General features: G+C 38.0%; 1 protein-coding gene across 1 annotated transcript; it reads left to right on the forward strand.

Moving 5' to 3' along the window:
• Positions 1–6,215: 6,215 nt before the first annotated feature.
• On the forward strand, positions 6,216–15,965 carry MAP3K19 (mitogen-activated protein kinase kinase kinase 19). The gene is made up of 8 exons (XM_075711429.1): positions 6,216–6,255; positions 6,806–6,887; positions 7,709–7,950; positions 8,607–8,650; positions 10,837–13,296; positions 14,471–14,620; positions 14,833–15,530; positions 15,899–15,965. The coding sequence occupies exons 1-8, from the start codon at positions 6,216–6,218 to the stop codon at positions 15,963–15,965; spliced, it is 3,783 nt and encodes a 1,260-aa protein (XP_075567544.1).
• Positions 15,966–21,572: the final 5,607 nt, after the last annotated feature.

The following is a 21,572-nucleotide window of genomic DNA, read 5'->3' on the forward strand; positions in this document are numbered from 1 at the left end:
AGCCTCCCGGCCCGGCTCCCCCGCGGCCCGGCTGCCCGGCGCGCCGGCGGAGCCACCCCGTGCCCCGGGCGCCCTCCCCCGCAGCCCTCCGTGGGGAGGGGCGCCGGGCTGAAGCGCCTCGGGGGCGGTTACCTCAGGGCCCGGGGAAGCTGAGGCACGGGTTGCTCCCGGCGGCTCCCTCAGGGACAGCCCGAGAGGGGGCACGAAGGGCCTTAGCGGCTGGGTGGCCGTGTGCCCGGGGGAGCGGGGCGCTCCTGGTGCCGCAGCTCGGCACCCTCAGGCGGGCTGTGCCGGCTGCCCGCAAGCGCACGGGTAATACGTGCCTGTTCGGTCGGCCAGGAGCGCAGGTGTCCCCCAGGCCGGCTGCTCCCGGTCCCCCCTCTCGCTTGTGCCGCCGTGCCGCGGGGCGCGGTCCTGCCGCCATCCGGCAAACCGGTTCCCTTCGGAACCCTGACAGCCCAGCCTGAGCCCGGCTGTACCTCTCTTGTCCTTTCTTCCTCCTCTAGTACAGTCTGCTACTTCGCGGGGGGGGGGGAATTATCCTTGAAGTCTGCTGTTTAAGGCTGCCTGAATGGAGATAGAGAGCTACTCGTGAGTAACGGGGAGTGTTTCGTGAGGGGACTGACTGCAGAGTTAAAATTAGTTAGAAATAGATGTGGTACTAAAAGCGTAAATGGAAGCAAACAGAAGTGGTGGGCTTGGTAGTGTAGGTTAATGGTTGGACTGGATGATCTTAAAGGGCTTTTCCAACCTAGACGATTCTAGGATTCTATGATTCTATGATTCTCTCTTCGAATCATAGAATCGTTTAGGTTGGAAAAGCCCTTTAAGATCATCCAGTCCAACCATTAACCTACACTACCAAGTCCACACTAAACCAATCAAGGGTAGACTAGACTAAACCATGTCCCCAAGTGCCACATCTACCCGTTTTTTGAACACTTCCAGGGATGGGGACTCCACCACCTCTCTGAGCAGCCTGTTCCAATGCTTGACCACCCTTTCCGTAACGAAATTTTTCCTAATTTCCAGCCTAAACCTCCCCTGGCGCAGCTTGAGCCCACGCTTTGTCTTGCATGCTGGAGGAACTGTCTTGCCTTAGAGCTGAAAATGCTCCCGTTTCGCTCGACTGTGTTTGCTTTCATAGGTCACTGCTGCTCTCTGAGTTGCGCCCCGAGCGAAATGCCCCCGGGGAGTTGCCTGGGCAACAGCGTGTACACTCAGCAGCCTCGGGGAGCAGGAGCTGCCCGGAGGGTTTGCCTGCAGCGCAGCCTGCCTCCGGCACAGCACTACGCGCTCCGCAGCCCGAAAAACACGCCAAAAATGAAATCGAAGTGTATGTAATTACTGTTTGAATTCCTTGCTGTCCAGCAAAGGAAGACAGCTGCGAGCTAAAAATGCTCTGTAACTTCTCTTTGGGTTGCTGTGCCTCTTTCACGCTTTGCTACTGAAGCACCAGGTAAGATGTTGTTTGTGCCTTTTTATAGAACCTTTTCAGTTATTACTTTGAAGGTTTTTTTGTGTATCAAAAAACAAATGCAAAGTCTGGATAAGTTCACCATCTAACATGACTCTTAACACGCTAATATAATGGGATAAACATTTTAATGGATTATCTGCTGTTTAGCATACGAATGAGAAATCAAGACTGCTGACTTCGCATATGAATGAGAAATCAAGACTGCTGACTTCTATAGTTACTTTTGCATGGTTCATTGGATGGCCTTGGTCATCAGCTATAGGTTATTCCATTTTTCTCTATCTGTTTCCTCTTCTGTAAACTAAGAATGACAGTACCGTCTGATGTCTGGCTGTTACATAGTTACAACATAACACACATTCCTCAGATAAAAAGGGTTACATAAAATTGTTATAGAAAATTAATCTAGGATAAATGCATGAGTCTCTTGGGAAGGCTGCTGCATGCTTCCAAGTAATTATATTTTTTGCTGATAGAATCAGTAACAAAAGCCTAATTCTTTTCCTGACCAGCAGTATTGACTGGCAAAATGCTACCGAATCCAACAAAAGCCACATAGGCCTTTCATTTCCACTGACCTCTGTAGTGACTTGGAAATGGAACGACTCCTTACAGACAGACAGCTACATTGATTGTTACTTTCCATCTGCTGCACGCATCTTACTGTTGGCAGTACTTTGACATAAGGCAGTTTTTCCCTATATATTAGTAGTACTACTGAGAGCCCTGAGATCAGCTGCAAAGGAAAAAAATAGGTATTTATGAATAAGAATGGGAATTTATGAAGGAACTCAAAAAAAAAGAAAAAAAAAAAAAACACCATTGCCGGGGTAGTACCCAAGATTGCTGTTAGGAATAACTTGTAATAAAATTTATAGTTAATCTTGAAAATTTTATGTACTACTAGGTGTGGAAGATGTATAAAACAGTATTTTATTCAGTTGAGTGATGTAAGGACCAGCAATGAAGTAAAAATACACACGTGAGGAAAAGAGCAGAGAGAAAATAAAATTCTGTGAAGAAATTGTAACATAAGAGCCACTAGGTGCCCTATTTTTCACAGTTCTACCTATGTATGGATTTAATAAACATAAGCATAATTTTCTAAAAAACATACCTTTCTTTTAGCCTGCCATACAAATTAAGTTCTAAACCAGTTTAATTCGATAGCACATGTATGGCAGCTATGCAATGTTTTTGTGAGGGGAGAATGTATTGCAGCAAATTAAACAGAAGATGCAAATGCAAGAAAATGGAAACATATTTGTGAAAGATAATTTTTTTAAATGAACATAACATGTATTTCTTACACAGTTAAATAGGAGAACCCACTGTCACATTATATCAATTATGTCTGTACAACAGAACATTTCATGTAGTCCAGAAAGGAGTAAGATATTTGTGCTGTGTAAAAAGTTAGACTCTGTTCAATAATATTAGCAGGAACATACATACGTAAAAGATATAAATTGTCATATTACATACTACTTGATTAGCTAGTAGGAAAAAATTCCTTATAGGCATATTATTGCATAATTTGCCATTATGGACTTTATAATATTCCTTTCTAGCACCCAGAGTTACCCAGTGTAAGAATTTGATATTGCTACTTGTATATGTTTAAACGTATATTCATATTCATTCGTGTGCATTCATATACATAAAATATCTGACAAAATCTTATTTATTTTACAGATAATATCTTATGTATTTTGGGATTTTTTTAAACTGTAAGTTATTTATTAAATAATAAAGACATCAGGAAACATTTTAATACAGATGTTAAATATTCATGATTGTATTTTCTTTTATTCATTTTGATTCACTCTCTTTAATCACTTTATGTGTTCTTCTCACTTGAGAAACAGAAGCTCACTATGTTTTTCAGAAAAAGCCTCAAATCCATCAAAACTATTAATTTGGATCGATTTTATTTCAAGAATTAGGTGTCTGGAATTTCAAATCTTCAAATCCTTTGACTTCACCCTCTTGTTTCTTTAAGAGTTCGAAATTTGTGATTGTTCTGTGTTGTTTATGCTACTATCATCCTATGGTATTGTTAATCTTTGAGTTTAATCTTAGAAAAGAGGGTTGATGTTTTTGTAATCGTGAAACAGCTCACAGTATCCTTACTCACCGTCTTCAGGAATAGTGTTAACTGTAAACAGGATCAATATTGCCCACACATAGCTATATTAACCAGGAGGGTGACAGCTAGCTCTTTTCCCACAGCTATTGCTGATTAGTTGTGGGAAAGGTTCATTACAATCTTCTCGTTAAAGGTAAAGCCTAATAAAAGCATCTTTGTCTGGAAAAACCAATGTTTGAGCACAGCTCGTTCCCACTGTGAGAAATCAGTAATGCCTTGGAGATGACACAGCGTAGGGGTAACAGTCATACAAAACAACATTAAAACTTAAAATTGCAATGGTGGCATTTCCAATTAAAAGTGTGGGGAGGGGGTTAATCTATTTTTATCTTTCCAGTGTTTTTCAATGACTATCAGCTTTAATTTTTTTTACCAAAAGATACCATTTTCTTCAGAAAGAAACACCATTTAGCTCAGCTACAGTTAGGAATACAGATAGAATAGATAGAAAGTTTTAAACAAACAGTATAATTAATCCAAAATACATACTGTGGTTTATTTCTGAAAACAATCTCAAAAATAAATATGCCCCACTGAATTAATATATTGAAAAACTTTACACATTTAAATAATTAGCGTGCTTTCTTTGTATGTTAAAAAAGATTTGTAGGGCTTAGATAGCTTTGTAAGTTGACGCAAACATCTGTGCTAGATGTGAGAAAAGAATCTACATAATTCTATTTCACAGGTGTACGCTTTAAGATTGGAACTGTTGTGAAATCTCGGTCCCACTGAAGTCAGTAATAGGGCTACCAGATGTCTGAGTTTCCCCAAGAATGTTCTTTTCTGCAAGAACTGTAGTATTAAATTCCACTGCAACTAAATTTCTTTCATACAACCTGCCTTGTAGACTAGGACTTTCAGTTTGGACAAGCACCTAGCTGTCTACTGTTAGTTCTGCATACAATTGTTAACATAAGGTGCAGAAAATAAATGTACAAAGAGAGAAATTACTTGCTGTTTTAATTTCCTGAGTGCAGCTTTTTGAATTGTTTATTGTTTGACTTTGCTATTCTTGGCTTGTAGATCTCCTTGAAAATCCTATTATGTTAAACTGAAAAGACAAGGCACGAATACTCACAATGAACATTATTCTTCTGTTTCTGCCTGAATTTAGAAATACTGTAAAAGCATAACTTTGAATAGGCAAGCGATTATTTATGGATGAATGAATCTCTATATGGAATGATTCAAGGTTGGAAAACTGATCTCTAAAATTATAAAAGCATTATTTGTGAATCCTCATGGAAATCTCTTTTAAGCCTCTCACGTAGGTGTAGAGAGCTCATATATCCTCAGAGAAGGCCAGCACTTTACAGTGCCAGCCTACAGACGGTACATGGATAGCTCTGTTATTCATTTCCTTGAGCTACTGTTACATCTCTCAACAACCAGGAGTTAAAATATCAAATATTTGTAATACTAATTTAATGTAAGCTTTAAGGTGTTTCGGTTTTACAAATGTAGTACAAATTGAATAATACATTTTTCTAAACATACAGAGGTACTAAGATGCTCACAGAAAGGTACACTCATGGTTAAGATACTGGTTTTGACAGTCAATAGTATTCAGTGAGAAGCAAAAGTTTACTACTTATACGTTAATAGACTAACTCTGTCTCAGCTAATGACTCTTGGTTATATCAAACTCAGCCAGATGCCTGGCACAGGTCACAGAAATTCAGTGGCAACAAAAAAGGCAACAATATAATGGCTAGTTATTTTTTATAATGTGTACAATTTTTAAGCACCTAAAAATTTACCTTTGTAAATACTCAGAGATAATACATTGCCATTCATGTATTTATGAATTTATAATAGTTCTGAGGTAAAGCGTGAAATTTATACCTTGTTGATGTCAATTAGATTTTTGTTAACGTTTTCCATCAAATCAGTCTGTGTGCGCTGGCTCTCTAGAGAAAAATGCCCAGCAAAGTTTTGAACATATGTTTATAACCAGACTGTTTGTATTATGGAACAATTAATTCTCAAGATACTTAAAAAATATTTACACAGTAAATTACATATTTCTCTGAAATTCATAGAAAGATTCCAGTTGACTTCATGTTTCTTTGGAATAAGCTATCAAAGAGACTTGAGGCTGCAGTGTACAAGTTATTCTGTGCTCAGAAAGTTTTGAATGTTGAGCCTCTTTTGCTAAGAGATAGTTTTGACCAAGTAGACAATGGTAAACACTTAATTCAGATTTGGTTTCTCAGTAATATGTTAAAAACACAACTATGTCCCAAATGTGAAGCGTTGACTTTCTGCTCCAACAGTAAGGATGATATCAGCAAAATAATACTGACAGCTTTCATGTCTTATTCAACATAGCATATGTTGAGTTTTTAGCAATAAAAACTGTGTCCGGACTGTTTGGTTCGGTGTGTTCTCAGGACAGTGTATTGGATGTTAAGCTAAATTATATTTTTTTTAATAATTTCAAGTACTTTTTAAATGTTGCTTTGGTCTTACTTATGGCTCTGAAATAATGAAATATAAAGTACTGATTTGTACATGTGAATTGGAAATGAATTAATGAAACATTTTGTCAGGTTTCAGGACCTTAATACATCTAAGGACAGTATGTCTGACGACCAACAAAATAAGAGGAGAAGCAAAGAAGGTAGCCTAACCAAAGTCTATATGTACGAAGTGTAACATGTGGGATCTGAAGAAGAAAAAGGGCAATGTTAACTTGAAATCTGGCCACATGCCAAAAAGCAACCACAAAAAAAATTGAAATCAAACTCAGAGTTATTTTCCACCTTTGAAAAGCCCTGAGATTTGTTCCGGTTTTAGTAGCTTTCCTATTTTTAAATGCTCTACTTCTTAGAGTTTCTGTCAATATTTTTCTTATACTTCTGTTCTACTGAAATAGGAGCTGTAACTGGAATTTTTTAAGATGTTCTTTGCTTTTATAGTATGTTGAATTAATACACTTACCTAAATAACTAAAAATAATTCAGATTTATGCATTCACATTTCCAAAGATTATAACAGAAAATATGTATAGGTATCTTAGTCAAACGAAACATGCTCTTTTTTTTTTCTGATAGTTAATTCCTGTATTTCTTTATAGTAATATTCTAATGGCCAAAAATAACTGCATTTGCTTTGTGTTACTGGTCAGTGAATTATACTGCTTTTATGCAAATACTAATGTGTTGTTGCAGATTGTGGAAGTGTTGCTCTTCAGCATGCAGATAAGATAATGAAAGAAATGCATCAGTCATTCAAAGCTCTAGGAAGAAACAGGTAAGTAGTATTAATATTTAATTTGCAATTGGGTATGCAGGAATGGAGACAAAGTAGGTAGTAGTCTATGAGTAAGAAAAGATTTCCTTAGTGCCAGAGGTTATATACAGCTATTTATGTTGTGTAGTGTTTCTGTCTTTCCAGCATCAATTACTGGCCATTGCTGGAGGCAGGATATTGCACTAGATGAACATTATTTGGTACAACATGAAAAAATATACAGTACATAGTTTTACATCAGCATTTGACTTAATTAAAAACAGACAATTATCTTGTATGCAGCTTTAAGATTAATTTAGATTATATTTTTGTACCTCTTTTCAGTCACAGTATTTATCTTTTTCCATATTTGGATTTTTCATTCTTCAGGAACCAGGTGGCAGAAATCCGAGGCTTGTCCACACAGCCTCTGTTCTTTCAGGCAGGCCATAGCATGTTTTATAAATAACAAAGGCACATCTGGTCTTCAGAATTCTTCTGACACCCTTTCCTGATGAGTCATAAAAAATACATACTGGAAGCAAGCAGTTTTTGTCAAGAAGGGGAAGGTGGGCAATATGTTTTTCCATTCCTATTGTTGCCTGGTTTACATTGTTTGTCATTCATTCTCACTTGCTGTCAATCTCTGGCATCGCAGTTGGCTGCTGCCAGGGAGAGCCACAACTTCCCAGATGGACCAAGAAAGAAGACATACTTTGGCATTCTTGGATCTTACAAACTTCTTGTTCACATTGTTCTCCAGTCCTGTGATTATTTGAACTGAGCAGGCTCCTTCCACTTATTTTCACACTGTATTTTGGTTTTTTGTTTTTGCCTTTTAGCCAAGTAGCACCAACATCCAGACCATGGACAGATCAACAACTGGCATGTTTTCCAAGTAAAAATCTGTTAGCATTACAGATGAGACGTCACACTTCTTCACCTTTCTTCTTGAAGAAAGAGAACGTAGGGCGTGGCTTTGACTTCAGCTTTCTGCTACAGGCCTCATGCCCAGAATCCAGCATTTCAAAGTCATTTATGGATTTAGATGCTTTTCAGATAATAAAAGCACAAATACAACAAAGTAAGTTCAATTTTAAAAGTCACAACTTCTAAATAAAGTTATTTATTGCTATCAAATTAGATGGCAAAGCCTTGGAAGTCCTTTTTCTTTAAGTTGCCTTTATGCCTGTTCGACTTCTTCATGTAAAGTAGACTTCAGCCTTGTTGACCCTCTTCTTTAATTATATGTGTGTGAGTATTTGCAGAATGAAGGAAATAAAGAGAAGCAATGACAGACTTCACCATTCCTGTTGCTCTGTATAATGAAACTGAGCCCACAAAATATAAAGTGTAATTGTCTGTAGCTGGAGATGATGGCATCTCTTTCACTTTTTTTTCCTCATACTGGCAGCATTAATTAGCCACATACTGAAGTTAGCAAACATCTGAAATTGAGGAAATATTGAAATATCTGCTTAAATTATTAGTATCAGAGTATTTTAAAATAATCATATTTTATAGTTTTCTATAGAAAATGGAATTGTAAAGTTCAGTATCACAATTAAGTTTCAACTTGCAACCTTTTCCTGCATAGCAAATTTATAGCATAGACCTGCAAACACATATCAGACACATTCTTTGTCCACAGAACCCTACAGTTTGAAATTAATTTATAAATGAAAATAGTAGTCTGTTTAAGAATTCCAAATTAACATTTCATTTGTTTTGATTTTTAAGGGTTAAATATAACAATGCTAAAACCCAAGAACAAGAGATCTGAGGTAAGGTGGTATTATGTATAAAACTGAACACCATTAAAAGTATTACATGCTTTCAAAACTTTAAAAATAGCAGCACAGAAGAAGTGTAGGTAGTTTCCTCTGCTTAATCTTCAGGTTTTTTGATGAACTTGAAGTATTTTTACTTTTTTTTTTAATATATATGTGTGTGTGTCTGTGCCAGCAAATCTTCAGATGTATATCAACCATTTGTCAGTAAGTCATTACCTCAGGGATTTTGGGGCGTAAAGGGTTGGAAGTTCAAAAAGATATAAAACTTTTTAAAATAGAAATATGTAAGTTAAAGTATGTGCATCCTATATGTTAAACATGTTAGATGTCTAGTTTTGCCAAATATAAGAAAAAAACCCAATTTTCTTGTATTGAGTGCTAATTTAAGATTGAAGCCAAATTGAAGAACAGTCTTGATATTAGGTGGTTGCTGAAATTTATTGTGTTAGCAAATAAAAAATAAGGTCTTAGGATTAAACATTTGATATGAAATTTTGTGATAAGCGTAAATAGGATTCCTGACAGAACTTACAAACAAGCTAGCAATTTTACATGTATCAGTGCTTCACACTACATGAGCCTTAAAAATTACAAAAGATCAAGTATACTCAATTCAGAAGAAAGATAATTTGGTCTTTATGGATATTAATTAATAGCCCTTTGTACAAAAGACTTGACTCATTGAATCGGCTGTATACTTTAGTGAACCCACTACAGAATACAACAGCATTCACAGGAAAAAAGTAAAGTACAGAAGTAATAGCAAGAGTTCTGACAGAAGATCATAAAAAGGGCTATGGAAAAAATATTTCAAATGGAGGAAAATGCTTAAGAAAAATAATTTAGTTGACCTCAGTGTGATTTAATACAGCTTTATTTCATGTCTTAGGCTCTGATGATTTCTAGAGGCATATCATTTGGGATAAACTAAGCATTCATATTAAAGCCATGAAGTCTTCAGAGCTGTAGACTTCAAAACAGCATGCATTGCTTTTCCTGGCACATTCAAACCTCAGTTTGCGCTTGGAATGCAAATAAAAATTTCCTGCAGATTGCAAACTGATGTTGAATATAGACATGCAAATGAGTACTCAGAGCTGAGACTGTGTGGTTATTTCTATTGCATTCATTTGCATAAAAATATACAGTATATTCAAGCTTATTTTTTCTCCATTTCCTATAAAATAAAGAATAGAAATATTATTTTCAGAAAATTATTCTCACTGTTCATCTGAATAATCACAACAAAGTACTCAAAGTCTCAGATCTGTTCTCTTTCAAAGATGTACAGTACCTTTCAACTAATGGGATAGGAAGAGAAGGAAGAAGGGAGGAATAATAAAATACAACCCCCCCACAACAGAACCCTGTGTTAGCTGCCATATAAAAATGGCCTTTGGGTGGCTATCTGTTTAACTTCACTGAAACTGAAGCGCAGACTGTGCTATCTTCCGATGTACTTAAAACCGTGAGCTAGATCTGTGGCCTATATAACATGGTGTATGGAATTTTATAAGACTACAGTAAATACGGGGAAGATCTATATGCTTAGATTTGTAACAATGACTTTTAAAACCTATAAATAATTAGTAAGAATTGTTTTCTCCATGGATTAAGTAGCATTCTGTTACAGTAGTCTAGCTTTTGCTTTTTAAAAATTGCTTACATGAGAACTCATTCCATTGGGAATATAATTACTGGTGTCAGCACACTTTGGAGGATTACATAAAAAGACTTTAAATACCAGCATAAGAGTAGTACTCTCATTCAGTGAGAGTGCACAGCAAGAAAGAAACTTTGGCACATGAAGCCACTGACCAGCCTTTGAATTCCTGTAGCAAACATGCTATGTGGCATAAGCCGTAGTTAATAACTGACAAGATGATTTGTATATGTGGATGAAGCTTATTACTTTTGCCTTATAGCAATGGATCCCACTTTCTGTACTATGAAATACTTAGAAATAATTTTGGGTGTGAGAAAATTCATGTATGGATGTGAGAAAATTCATGTATTTTCTCAGGGTTTTGATATTACACCTCATATTAGGTTAAATATGGGAATACATAAAAGAATAAGCCTTTTCTGATTTTCTTAGTCTACTTGGTTCCTAGTGATTAGATTTTACCTATATCTGTTGTGTAGCACATTATTAATGGTTTTTATGGAAATTACAGTTTCATTTGCCACCAGTGACATTTCAGACTGTAAGAACAATTCATCTTGCTCCTCTAGAGGATAATATTGTCAATGAAAGCACCAACATCAGAAATATTTTGAATATTATGAACTCTGTTCCTCAGCCTATAAAACCAGTTACTAAATTTTATCAGTATCAGTTAGACAATCTGTTAAAAAGGCACACTGAAAAGTCATCAGACCTGATTGTGGCTACTATTTCTAAGTTCACTCCAGTGAAAGACCTATACTACTTCAGCACGAGTAACTATTGTAAGTACCCTAGCAACAAGAAAGAAGAAATTCAAAGCAATTTAAAATTGAGGGAAGCTGATGTAGCTACCAATACTGGAAAGAATGACCAGATGAAGTACCAGTTTTCAGTGCCTTGTAAGAACATAGATCTTATGACCCGAGCCAGTTTCTATGATAATAGTCATCCCTATTGGAGCTCAAGTAATGCCCTGATAAACTGTGGAATATTTACAGCTCAGACAACATTTACAGTGTCAAGCAACAGAGAAGCCTTGAGAGCTGTCCATAAGGAAAAAAGAGTGGAGAATTCTCATAGAACTGGTCTAGAAGAAGGAAATGCTACAGAGATGATACTGGATTATAGAACACATGAAGATGCTGAGTGTGCGAACTTTGTGCTTGACAATCATGACTTAGATTCTTCCTGTAAAAATGAAGTGATAGAGGCCTACCATGCCTTAGAAGATAATTCTGTAGCTGCAGTAATTCCCAGAGTAGAAGTGCAAGATCCCTCTGGAAAACAGGCAGAAAATAATGTTTGTCTCTTTGAATATGAAATGGAAAAAGAAGCAATGTCAGAAGCAACTTCAAAAGACCAAAGTGAGCTTGTACCTGTTGTTCATGTTACATTCTCTGAACAAGAACCAGCTGTGGAACCACACATTGCTAAACAACCTGCCACAAAAAAGAGTGTCATTCGTAGCCTGCCTCCTCATGTTACTCAGAGCTTCAACATTCTTTCTCGCAAAGAAAATGACAAAAGTAAAACAACGATGAAGAGAAATAAATATTCATCAAAATCTAAAATGAGTAGCAAGATAAAGATCTCTGAAGACTCAATCGTTTCTGATGAGATTTCCACAAAAGTTAATGTCAAGAGTCAGATTTTTCCATCTTTGGAACTGCCACAAGTGGAATCTGAGACTTCCCTGAAGTGTCAAAAAAAGACCCCTCAAGCAGACAAATACAATTTTGTTCAGAGTGCTCAGAAACTTAAAAAGCAAAGTTTCTCCTGCAGTTGCAAAAATTCAGCTATCTTAAAGAAACCTGTTACTCCGCTTTCTCTACCACGTGCACAGTCAGCTTCAGATTTTGTAGATCTGAAATACAGTGACATGTTCAAGAAAATAAATTCAAATGACAAAGGCCCATGTATTTATGAAATGTTTGGAACTCCTGTCTATTCCCACATGCGTGAGCTTGATCAGCATGAGAACAGTTTTCATAGAGATGTTTGTTCTGCTCCGTCTGGGAGATGCACTGCTAGCACCTGCAGATCTACCTGCACTAAAGGGAGAGAGAGCAGCCGAGTAAGGAATACTCAAAAGAGAACATTTTCTAAGCGAAAGACGACCATACCTGGCACTAAACAAAAGCAGAAAGGTTTAATTCCAAAGGACAGAAGTACCAAGTTGAGTGACAGCAACACAGAGCAAGGCAATGTAGTAACTTCTGATTCAGGTTGTCAAATAAACACTTCAAGGAGCACGACACTGTTTCATGAAGACACAGATCATCAGCTTACGTTTTTAAAAGAGCTTTCAAAATCAACTAAGCAAAATAATTTTTTTTCAAATTCAAACTTATCAACTATTAAAGAAGTTTCTTTGGAGCAGTCTTCAGACAGTCAGGATATATCCAACCATCAGAGAGCTGCTACCTGTAGCCAGAATCTTCTTCAGTTTAGTGAAGAAGACTACACGGAATGCGTTGCTCTAAGTAGCAGTCTACTAACAACAGACCAGAACGTTTGTGTACCCCAGTGCAGGGTGGGTATGGATGGCTGCAAAGGCCTGGAATCAGACCAGGCCTCCTTCAAGTCTATAAATAAATGTGAAGCATTGCCCTTTTCAGATAGACTGGAGTGTCAATCCCCTACTGAAAAATTAAATCACAGCTGGGCATGCACACCTCAAAACAGTGGTTTGGCAAATGAATGGACTCAGCCTTCAGTGATTCAGACAGAAAATGTTACAAGCCCCAGCTTCCAGACAAGTCAAAATATTTTGTCCTGGGCAGATAATAAGGATGTGACTGATGAGTTGCTTTGTTGTCTGGCTGAAGAATTGCTAATGCTTGAAGAAAAAGACATCAACTCTTCAAGAACAAAAAATACAGGTTCTGAAATGCAAAACACACGTACTAAAGAAGAAGAAAATACCATGAACAGAGATGGAGCAATAGTAAAAAGTGCTCTAGAGAAGGTAAAAGTAATTTCTTGTAACTTGCTAGCTCCTTTGAGTGATGCTTCAACACAAGTTTGGATGAAAGATAGGAAATATGTGCTCATTAATGATGAAGTCTCTTTTCTGATTCTTCCAGTGCTCAGTTGAGGATACCCATGTTAGAGGCTGCATGTCAGGACACAAGCCAGATTGTACTAAGGCATGACAGGAATAGCTATCAAGGCTTATATGATGGGTCAAGATAAATTGAGAAATTGTAGTGAATAAAAAGGAGACGCTATTTTAACTGAAGAGCGTGTATAAAAAGGCACTGGGGCAAGGCAAAAGCTCTCGAGATCTTGGCACCTAAGGAATATGAAAAGACACTACAAATGGTTCTCATATATCCAAACAGGCAATTTCCTTGAATCTCTGAGTGCAACCAGATACTTTTCTAGGTATGATCTACAAGTATTGGCCTATCAGACAGACTTAAGGCTGTTTAATTAATGTTTAATCAAAATTTCAAGCTCAGAAAGCTTAGATTCTGGCCCCAACCCAGTGAAGAACCTTCACCTATTAAGGTGCTTATCTGTCACTACTGCTTCTCCTTGGTCCTGTTAGCTTTCTGTCTATTTAAATTACAAATTTATAAGGAAATTTCATCCACTTCATGTTGATACACTTCCTTATGCTTCTGCAGACACAGGTGCAATTATACCTCCGTTCTCGCTTCTCATAGGGAGATCCTAGATGGAGTAATTATTACCATCTTTCTGAAGCAGTCTCGTCTTCCTGTGAAGTCATGTCCAAATTGTTTTCATCAGACTTGGGTTACATGTTACCTAGAGCAAGGCAATAGTCATATTCACCCTTCAGCTTAGCAAAGTGTACCTACTGACAAAAAAAAAGTATTAAGCAGGTCTATATCCTGCTATTTTAAGTGTTCCTCTGTCTTCCTGTCAATGGAAAAAGATGGTGTGCTATAATCTTTTGGTTATGCACTATTGTGATATATACTTGAAAATCTTTACATAGTCTTACTTAGTGTAGCAATTGTATTGATGAGCTGGGCAGAGTATATATATATATAAATCTATAGAAAAGAGTCATACCAGGTAAAAATTACTCCTTATAAAAAACGTAAGGATAATACGAGGCCTTTCTTTTTCTCCCTGCTTTCTCCCCACACTGACCATCGTCTTTCAAGCAGAGTTACAGTAAAGCCTTTTTGGCATCAAATGAAGGAAGCGACCTGCTAAACTTTGAGGAATCTACCAAATTACCAGGAAGCAGTTCAGCTAACAAAGATCCTATCATGTGGACAAGAGGTGAAGTCCTTGGAAAGGGAGCCTATGGCACGGTAAGTTAATGTCTGGAAATGTTAAGAGATGTGCTGGTTGTCTTTGAGATACATCTTACAATATAATTGACTTGTCCTATTCAACAAGTAACAAATATTTTGGATTATATAATGAGAGATGAAATATGACAAACACAAAGATACTATTTTAAACAAGTAAATAATCAGTTTTATTTCATGTTTCATTTTAATGAATGCTAGTTTCATTGTAGGTATACTGCGGTCTGACAAGCCAGGGACAATTAATAGCTGTAAAACAGGTTGTTTTGGATACGTCGGATCAACTCACTACAGAAAAGGAGTATCAGAAGTTGCATGAGGAAGTTGATCTTTTGAAGACATTGAAGCACGTCAATATTGTAACTTATTTAGGAACTTGTCTGGAAAACAACATTTTAAGCATTTTCATGGAGTTTGTTCCTGGTGGCTCCATTTCTAGTATTATTAGTCGTTTTGGTCCATTGCCAGAAATTGTCCTTTGTAAATATACAAAACAAATTCTACAAGGGGTTGCATATTTACATGACAATTGTGTGGTACATAGAGATATCAAAGGCAATAATGTTATGCTGATGCCAAATGGAATAGTAAAGCTAATTGACTTTGGCTGCGCCAGGCGTTTAGCTTGGGTAAGCCTCAGTGGCACACACAGCGAGATGCTCAAGTCTGTGCATGGGACTCCATACTGGATGGCGCCAGAAGTTATAAACGAATCCGGGTATGGAAGAAAATCAGACATCTGGAGCGTTGGCTGCACCGTATTTGAGATGGCAACAGGAAAACCGCCACTGGCTTCCATGGACAGGATAGCAGCCATGTTCTATATTGGGGCCCACAGAGGACTGATGCCTTCCCTACCTGATCGATTCTCTGGCACTGCAGTGGATTTTGTGCATGCATGCTTAACCAGGTATGTAGATTTTTAGCTGAAAAATGGAAGGAAAAATGCAGATAGTTTCTTTGTAGAGATTGTTGATGGGATCTTAGGTTACCTTTATGTGGTACATATGACCGTGTAGAAAAACTGTATTGTAAATACAAAGAATGATTTCTGTAATCATAAAATATTTCAATTTTATATTTCATAAATTCCAACAGTCTCTTCCCATAAATCCTGCTTCCCTTCTACCAGCTTTATCAAAAATCCTAAAAATGAGTAATGACTGGAGAAATGAGAAAAAAAAAAAAAAAAGCTGTTTGCATTTACATTTTACAAACAATGACATCACAGGCATGCATATTCATTTTATGTACTGATTTTTCAAACCCTCAATGCAGAGATCAACATGAACGCCCTTCTGCTCTGCAGTTGCTGGACCATCCCTTTGTGAAAGGAAGACAGTGAACTTTTCAAAACTCTTGCCAAATGAGTATACATTTTCCATATAAAAAATTTCCACTTGTGAAAAAAGATCAGAAGGAACTGGACTTAAAAGTGACAGCAGAAATTACTAGAGAGCAACTGTCTACAAAAAGAGTCTATTATTAGACAGCAGTGTGATTAAAGTACCATTTTTTGCAATGTCTGTGCTCATTGGAGTGGGCATTCCTTCGCTGTGAACACAGGGCACGTTTTGTTGTATTTGGAGAGACTTTAAGAGAAAAAAACACACATCACCATCACCAGTATGTGACGGGCAAGGTAAGCTGGAATGCCAATTTGTCTGTAAAAAGCTGTGGAAGGTATGCTATCGGCAGAAAGCGTTGCAGATACTGAAAGCTCTAGGAAGGCTCTGCAGGAAGCTCCTCTCAAATGTGTAGATGAGTCATTAAGTGTGCCTGTGATGATCCCATAGGAACCTCAAACCACAAAACTATATCGGCATATAACGTACTGAAGCTTTTATTTAGCAACACGGGCCCTTTAATTTTTAGCTGGTGAAAAAAACCCCGTGGTTTTTGCATACACGTATCAGTCCTTTGTTACTGAGGTACCGTATCACTGCGAGATACTGTAGTGATAATGACAAGAGATGCCCAGGTGTACACGTGCATCTTTATTAGGCTTACATCAAGATCATTTCCTAGTCTGCCTAGAAATTCGAATCTAAACTTTGTGCCTGTCTTTGCTTAATGAGGTAGTGCATTTTATGGACAGTTTTAGGTCACAGAATGGCTGAGGTCGGGAGGGGCCTCTGGAGATGCTCCAGTCCAGTTCCACTGCTCAGAGCAGGGCTGGCTGAAGCAGGTTGCTCAGGCCCCGGTCCCGTTGGCTTTGAGTATCCACAGCCTCTCTAGGCAACACGTTCCAGTGTTCAACCACCCTCGTAGTAAAAATGTTGTTACGTTTGAACAGCCTGTCTTGTGTGTCGAGTTGTGCCTGTTGCCTCTCGTCCCGTCACTGGTGACACTGAAGAGTCTGGCTCTGCCTTCCCTACGGCCCCCATCAGCTATTGATATACGTGGATGCAATTCCCCCCGGACCTGCTCTTCTGTCATGGAGCGGCATGTTTTCCATGTTGAGTGATGTGTTGTAATTCTCAGCCTTCTGATTGCTGATACAGAGCGGCAAAAGCAGAGGAGCATTACCTTTCCTCTCGTTTGCAAAGGCTGTAAAATGCTGTAGTCACTGCTATTTTGCAATATCCTTAATCTGAACTAGAACAGCAAATTTGATTCTGAAGCTTGAACTGTTTTGAGAAACACTTGAGTGAGCACAATGTAATTAGATGACATGTAACACTCCCCATTTACACTGCAAAAATAATTTTTTACAGTTAGTATAACTAGCTACTACTAGCTGCACAAAATTAAATACAACTTGATGAACATTATTATATATTAATAAAACAAAAATCAGGTATTAGTATTTAGATTGTCCTCTTTCTGATAAGGTTTCTTCCCGAGTACTTTTCAAATTTAAAATTTCAGGGGAATGAGACACTGTAGAACCAAAGATTGGTTTCACTGTATTAGAACGCGGTGGACCTTACACCTTTGGGAGCACCTAGGCTGCAGGAAGAGGTGCAGTAAAACTCAGCCCTACAACTGTTAAGGGCTGAGCTCTCAAGAATTCAAGACCCTGACTTCAGTGCCAGCAGTAACATCAAAATTAGTGTTTTACCAAAAAAAAAAAAAAAAAAAAAAGGAAATTCTAAGTTTTATATAAAATCAACTTTCCCCAGAGCACTAAACATATAGTTACTTAAATAGCTTTCAAACTTTTATTCTAGTAGCCTGACTTCAGAGAGTTGGTCTAAACTTACAAAAAGCAAAGAGAAATCGGTCCTTCTAGCAAAAATCTTTATTAATAGTTTCTGTAGGTATAATGTCACATAACAATGACAGAACATTATGCCAGTATAAGAGAAATCCTAACATCACAGTAATCTTCAAAGTTCAAACAGTTAACAGTCCCATTTTGAGGAATACCGGTTGGGCCTCATGCCAAAAATCCATGGCAACTTCATGTTCAAGTACCTTGCAGAATACAGGTAGGAGCCCTGGCATATGAACGCAGGTGGGACCTACATAATTCCATGATGTGTGTTAATTCTTCTCAGATTAAGGTAGTGTCTCCAACAAAGCTGCCAAGTAAATGTGAGTTTTTATTTAGCATGGAATGAAACTGAGATGACCGTCATAAGCGGGGAAAGAATGGGAATGCTCTAGGATATACAGTTAATTAAAAAAAAAAATGATGTCAGAATTACAAAACCCCTTCCTTATGCATGTCTTATAAGCAAAACTAACATCTTTTGTTAAAGACTGAGTTCTCCAATATAAAGGTTACTAGTTATTTGCCATTTAAATTTAATGTTTCATCCAGCTAAGTATACTAAAATTAGTCTCCAACTTAAAGGTTTGTAAAGCTGTAACCTGAGTTTTTAATCAACATGTGAAAGAACATTTTTTGCTTTTGTTTAACCAGACTTTGAGAATGCAGTGGTTGTTTAAGGCCAGTGCTTGCAATGAAGGTATTTCAACTTGCCGATGCTGGGGGACAGGGGAGATGGGCTTGCTTCCCAGCCCCGTGCTCAGGGCAGCTAAACCCAGGAGTATGTTGGTTTAGGGTGCCTTGGGTCGCTCCGCTGAGCCCAGTCTAGCAGCACGGTCCATAAACAAGTCTAACTTTGCCTATTTCTTATTTGATGAGATCACAGATTTTTCACATCAAAATCCAGCTAATTCAGATACCTGTAATAAGGTATCTAATGTAATGAGGGGAAAGAGTGAGAAACCTCAAAAACCTTCTTGAAAAGCTTTATGTTCAATGAAAAGTGACTCAGTGAGGAGGGTCACATGCTTAATTTACAGGATTTGAGCAGGGCAAGCCTTATTCTTTAAAAGAGAGTTCATTTCATTTGTAAAACCAGTGAAGAACCCATTACAAAGTATGCAGGCTGCCAAGTAGTAGGTATGACCACTTCACTGTGATGCCAGGTTTCCTCAAGATTTGGAGCTTAAATTTGAGAAGCTGACCATACGCCGTCCTTTTATCATTGCAGGGGACACCTAGTATTTCTTTTATGCAATAATATGTAAAGCTCTGAGCTATTGCTCGAATCTCAGGAAAAGGGAGGGTTCTTAGGCATGCCAACCCAGGTATTTTACACTGGGCTTGAAACTGCAAACAGCAATATGATGTACAAATTTGCATCTCAAAACACACGCATCAACCTTTCTTCTCAAGGCAGCAGACACTGAGCCCAGAAAACCCCGTCTTTTCAGATTATTTGGGTTCTAAATCAGTGCTTTTTCAGAAAGTTCAGCAGGAACTGATGCCGTTTTCTGTAACCCTCCTGTCAAAACGCTGGTTCTTGCATGTTAAGTAAAAAAGAACCCGAGTTGTCCTGAGGAAGGGCTGCCAGTATGCCCAGCAGAGCCTTTTCTCCCCTACTTTCCACTTCCCATGGGGACCCGCACCCCGAGACAGCTTCAGAAAGGGAATTTTACAGGTGGTGTCAAAGAACACAATCTCTGACCTATGGTAAGAAAAATGGTGCCATTATAAGTGCAGGAATATAGAGGAATCAAACCCAAGTACTGAAACTTTGAAGGTTAAAAATTTGATTTGGGTTTGCTGTATCCACCTCAGGAGAAGCCAGAGAAACACTCATTCCCAGCAGCAATGTGAGACAACACTCCTGGATTAATTATTTTTGTTTTAAAGGTGTAAGGAGTTAAGCATTGCAGAGAAAGGAGTAGTCCATTAGCTAGTTCAGTTTGGTGTAACTTCCAAGTCTTTTAAGACATTTATTTTCGGCACTGATGATGGGAACATGCGTTTACATCCCAGTTAAAGCAAGCAAGCAAAGTGTTTGCTCAGTCCCCTCCACTGCAAAACAAGGACTGGGAAGGCCTTGCAAAGATCCTTGGGATGCCCTTGTCACCCACCCCCTCACCCCTCCCCTGCCACTCCCCCCTGCTAAAAAAATAATAAAAACAAAAAATGAAGCATGGCCAGCCACTATACAATAAAATTACAGGGTACAGGCTCTCGACCCCAGGGTAGAGTGAGGGAGCAGCATGAGATTATGCAAGATGGCATAAAATTTCTAGACTTTGCTTTTCAGGTATCACAAACCTGATCACCATGATGTAAAGGAAGCAAAGGAAACAAATCAGACTTTGACCTTCCCAGCATTCCACTATTTGACTGATTTGATGAAAACCAGCAATGTTTTGCCAGTAACTGAAAAGGGACCTTCTTTGTGTTTACAAATGAAGTTGGAAAATTAAACATAGGAAAGTGGGATCATTTTTGCACAATAGAGGTGAGGTAGGGAATTTTATTGAAAATATTTTTTTTTTTTTACAAGTTCTTAGAAATAAAGTTGTTTTTTCTAATCTCACACAAATGGCTGTACCGCAGAAATTCAACTATGCTACTATGAAACATTTATATTTACAGTTAGCCAAAAGAATATACAGAACTGCCATTTTATGCAAATACCGAAGTACCAGATCACAGTGAGATACATTACTTCAGCACTCCCACCATTAGGAACAGATTAAGATTTAACGTATGAAAGAATCTCGCTATTCTACAAACCTCATCTCTCACAAAAAGGGAAGAATTTTTTAATAGTGTTGTAGCAAGGTCTCCACTACAGTGTCATTTTACAAATCACATAACGCATTGTTTTTATAACAAAAAAAAAAAACCAAACCTGTAATCAAAGTGATGAACAGAGTAATAGTGTTGTCTATCAGCCTTTTATTGCATTTATTCAGTCATTCACGTGTGAGGCTGATGCTGATCCCGTTAGTTTTTGTTCCTTTTGAACACCTCGGCCAGGCTGCAACTCGCACAACGCGCTAACTGGCAGTGGGTTTCCGTCGGGGAAAACCAGTGGCATCTTGTGGCGCACCTTCTCCCTCCCCCTCAGCCCCTACTATCACCACATTGAATTCCGTTTCAGACACAAAAGACACGTACAGTTTCACATATTTACAATTACATTGAAAACCAAAGCCAATGAGTTTTATGGACATCCTTTACAGAGAAACCAAAAATCACTGTTTGGATCTCAATGTAGCATAGCAACATTTCGTCCACGATACCTCACACTTTCCCAGAATCAAAATAAGAAATATTTCATTTGAAACAGCACCTTAGGATGAAGACCTCTTTTCCAATTTACATCAGACAGGCACTAGTTACCATCCAGACATTTTAACTCCAGGTTATGACAGCAATCGCTCTATTTACAGTACAATATATTGCTTATCCAGAGTGGCTGTGTAGGATGCATGTCATGGCACAACTATTTAAACAGACTCGAAAAGAAAGTATTGTAGCGCTTCAAAGAACGTTTTAAGACAATTTACTGCTATTTCATCTGTCTGCCGACGCTATAGTTTAGGACAGGCTATAACGCGGATTACATTTGTTAAAAATCAGACCCAAGAGTAGCGCCAAGATGGAAAGGAAACAGACTATAAAAGGATAGAAAATATTCAACAGTGCAGAAGTGTGTAACAAGAGTTACATTGCCAATGTAGAAAA

This window comes from Pelecanus crispus, chromosome 5 (genome assembly GCF_030463565.1).
Source record: "Pelecanus crispus isolate bPelCri1 chromosome 5, bPelCri1.pri, whole genome shotgun sequence".
NCBI classification, from domain to species: Eukaryota; Metazoa; Chordata; class Aves; order Pelecaniformes; family Pelecanidae; genus Pelecanus; species Pelecanus crispus.

Coding starts and splice junctions, on each gene's coding strand:
- MAP3K19 (XM_075711429.1), top strand. CDS start 6,216: ATGTCTGACGACCAACAAAATAAGAGGAGAAGCAAAGAAG. Junction 6,256..6,805: donor TAAGAGGAGAAGCAAAGAAG/GTAGCCTAACCA, acceptor GTGTTGTTGCAG/ATTGTGGAAGTGTTGCTCTT. Junction 8,651..10,836: donor CCAAGAACAAGAGATCTGAG/GTAAGGTGGTAT, acceptor TGGAAATTACAG/TTTCATTTGCCACCAGTGAC.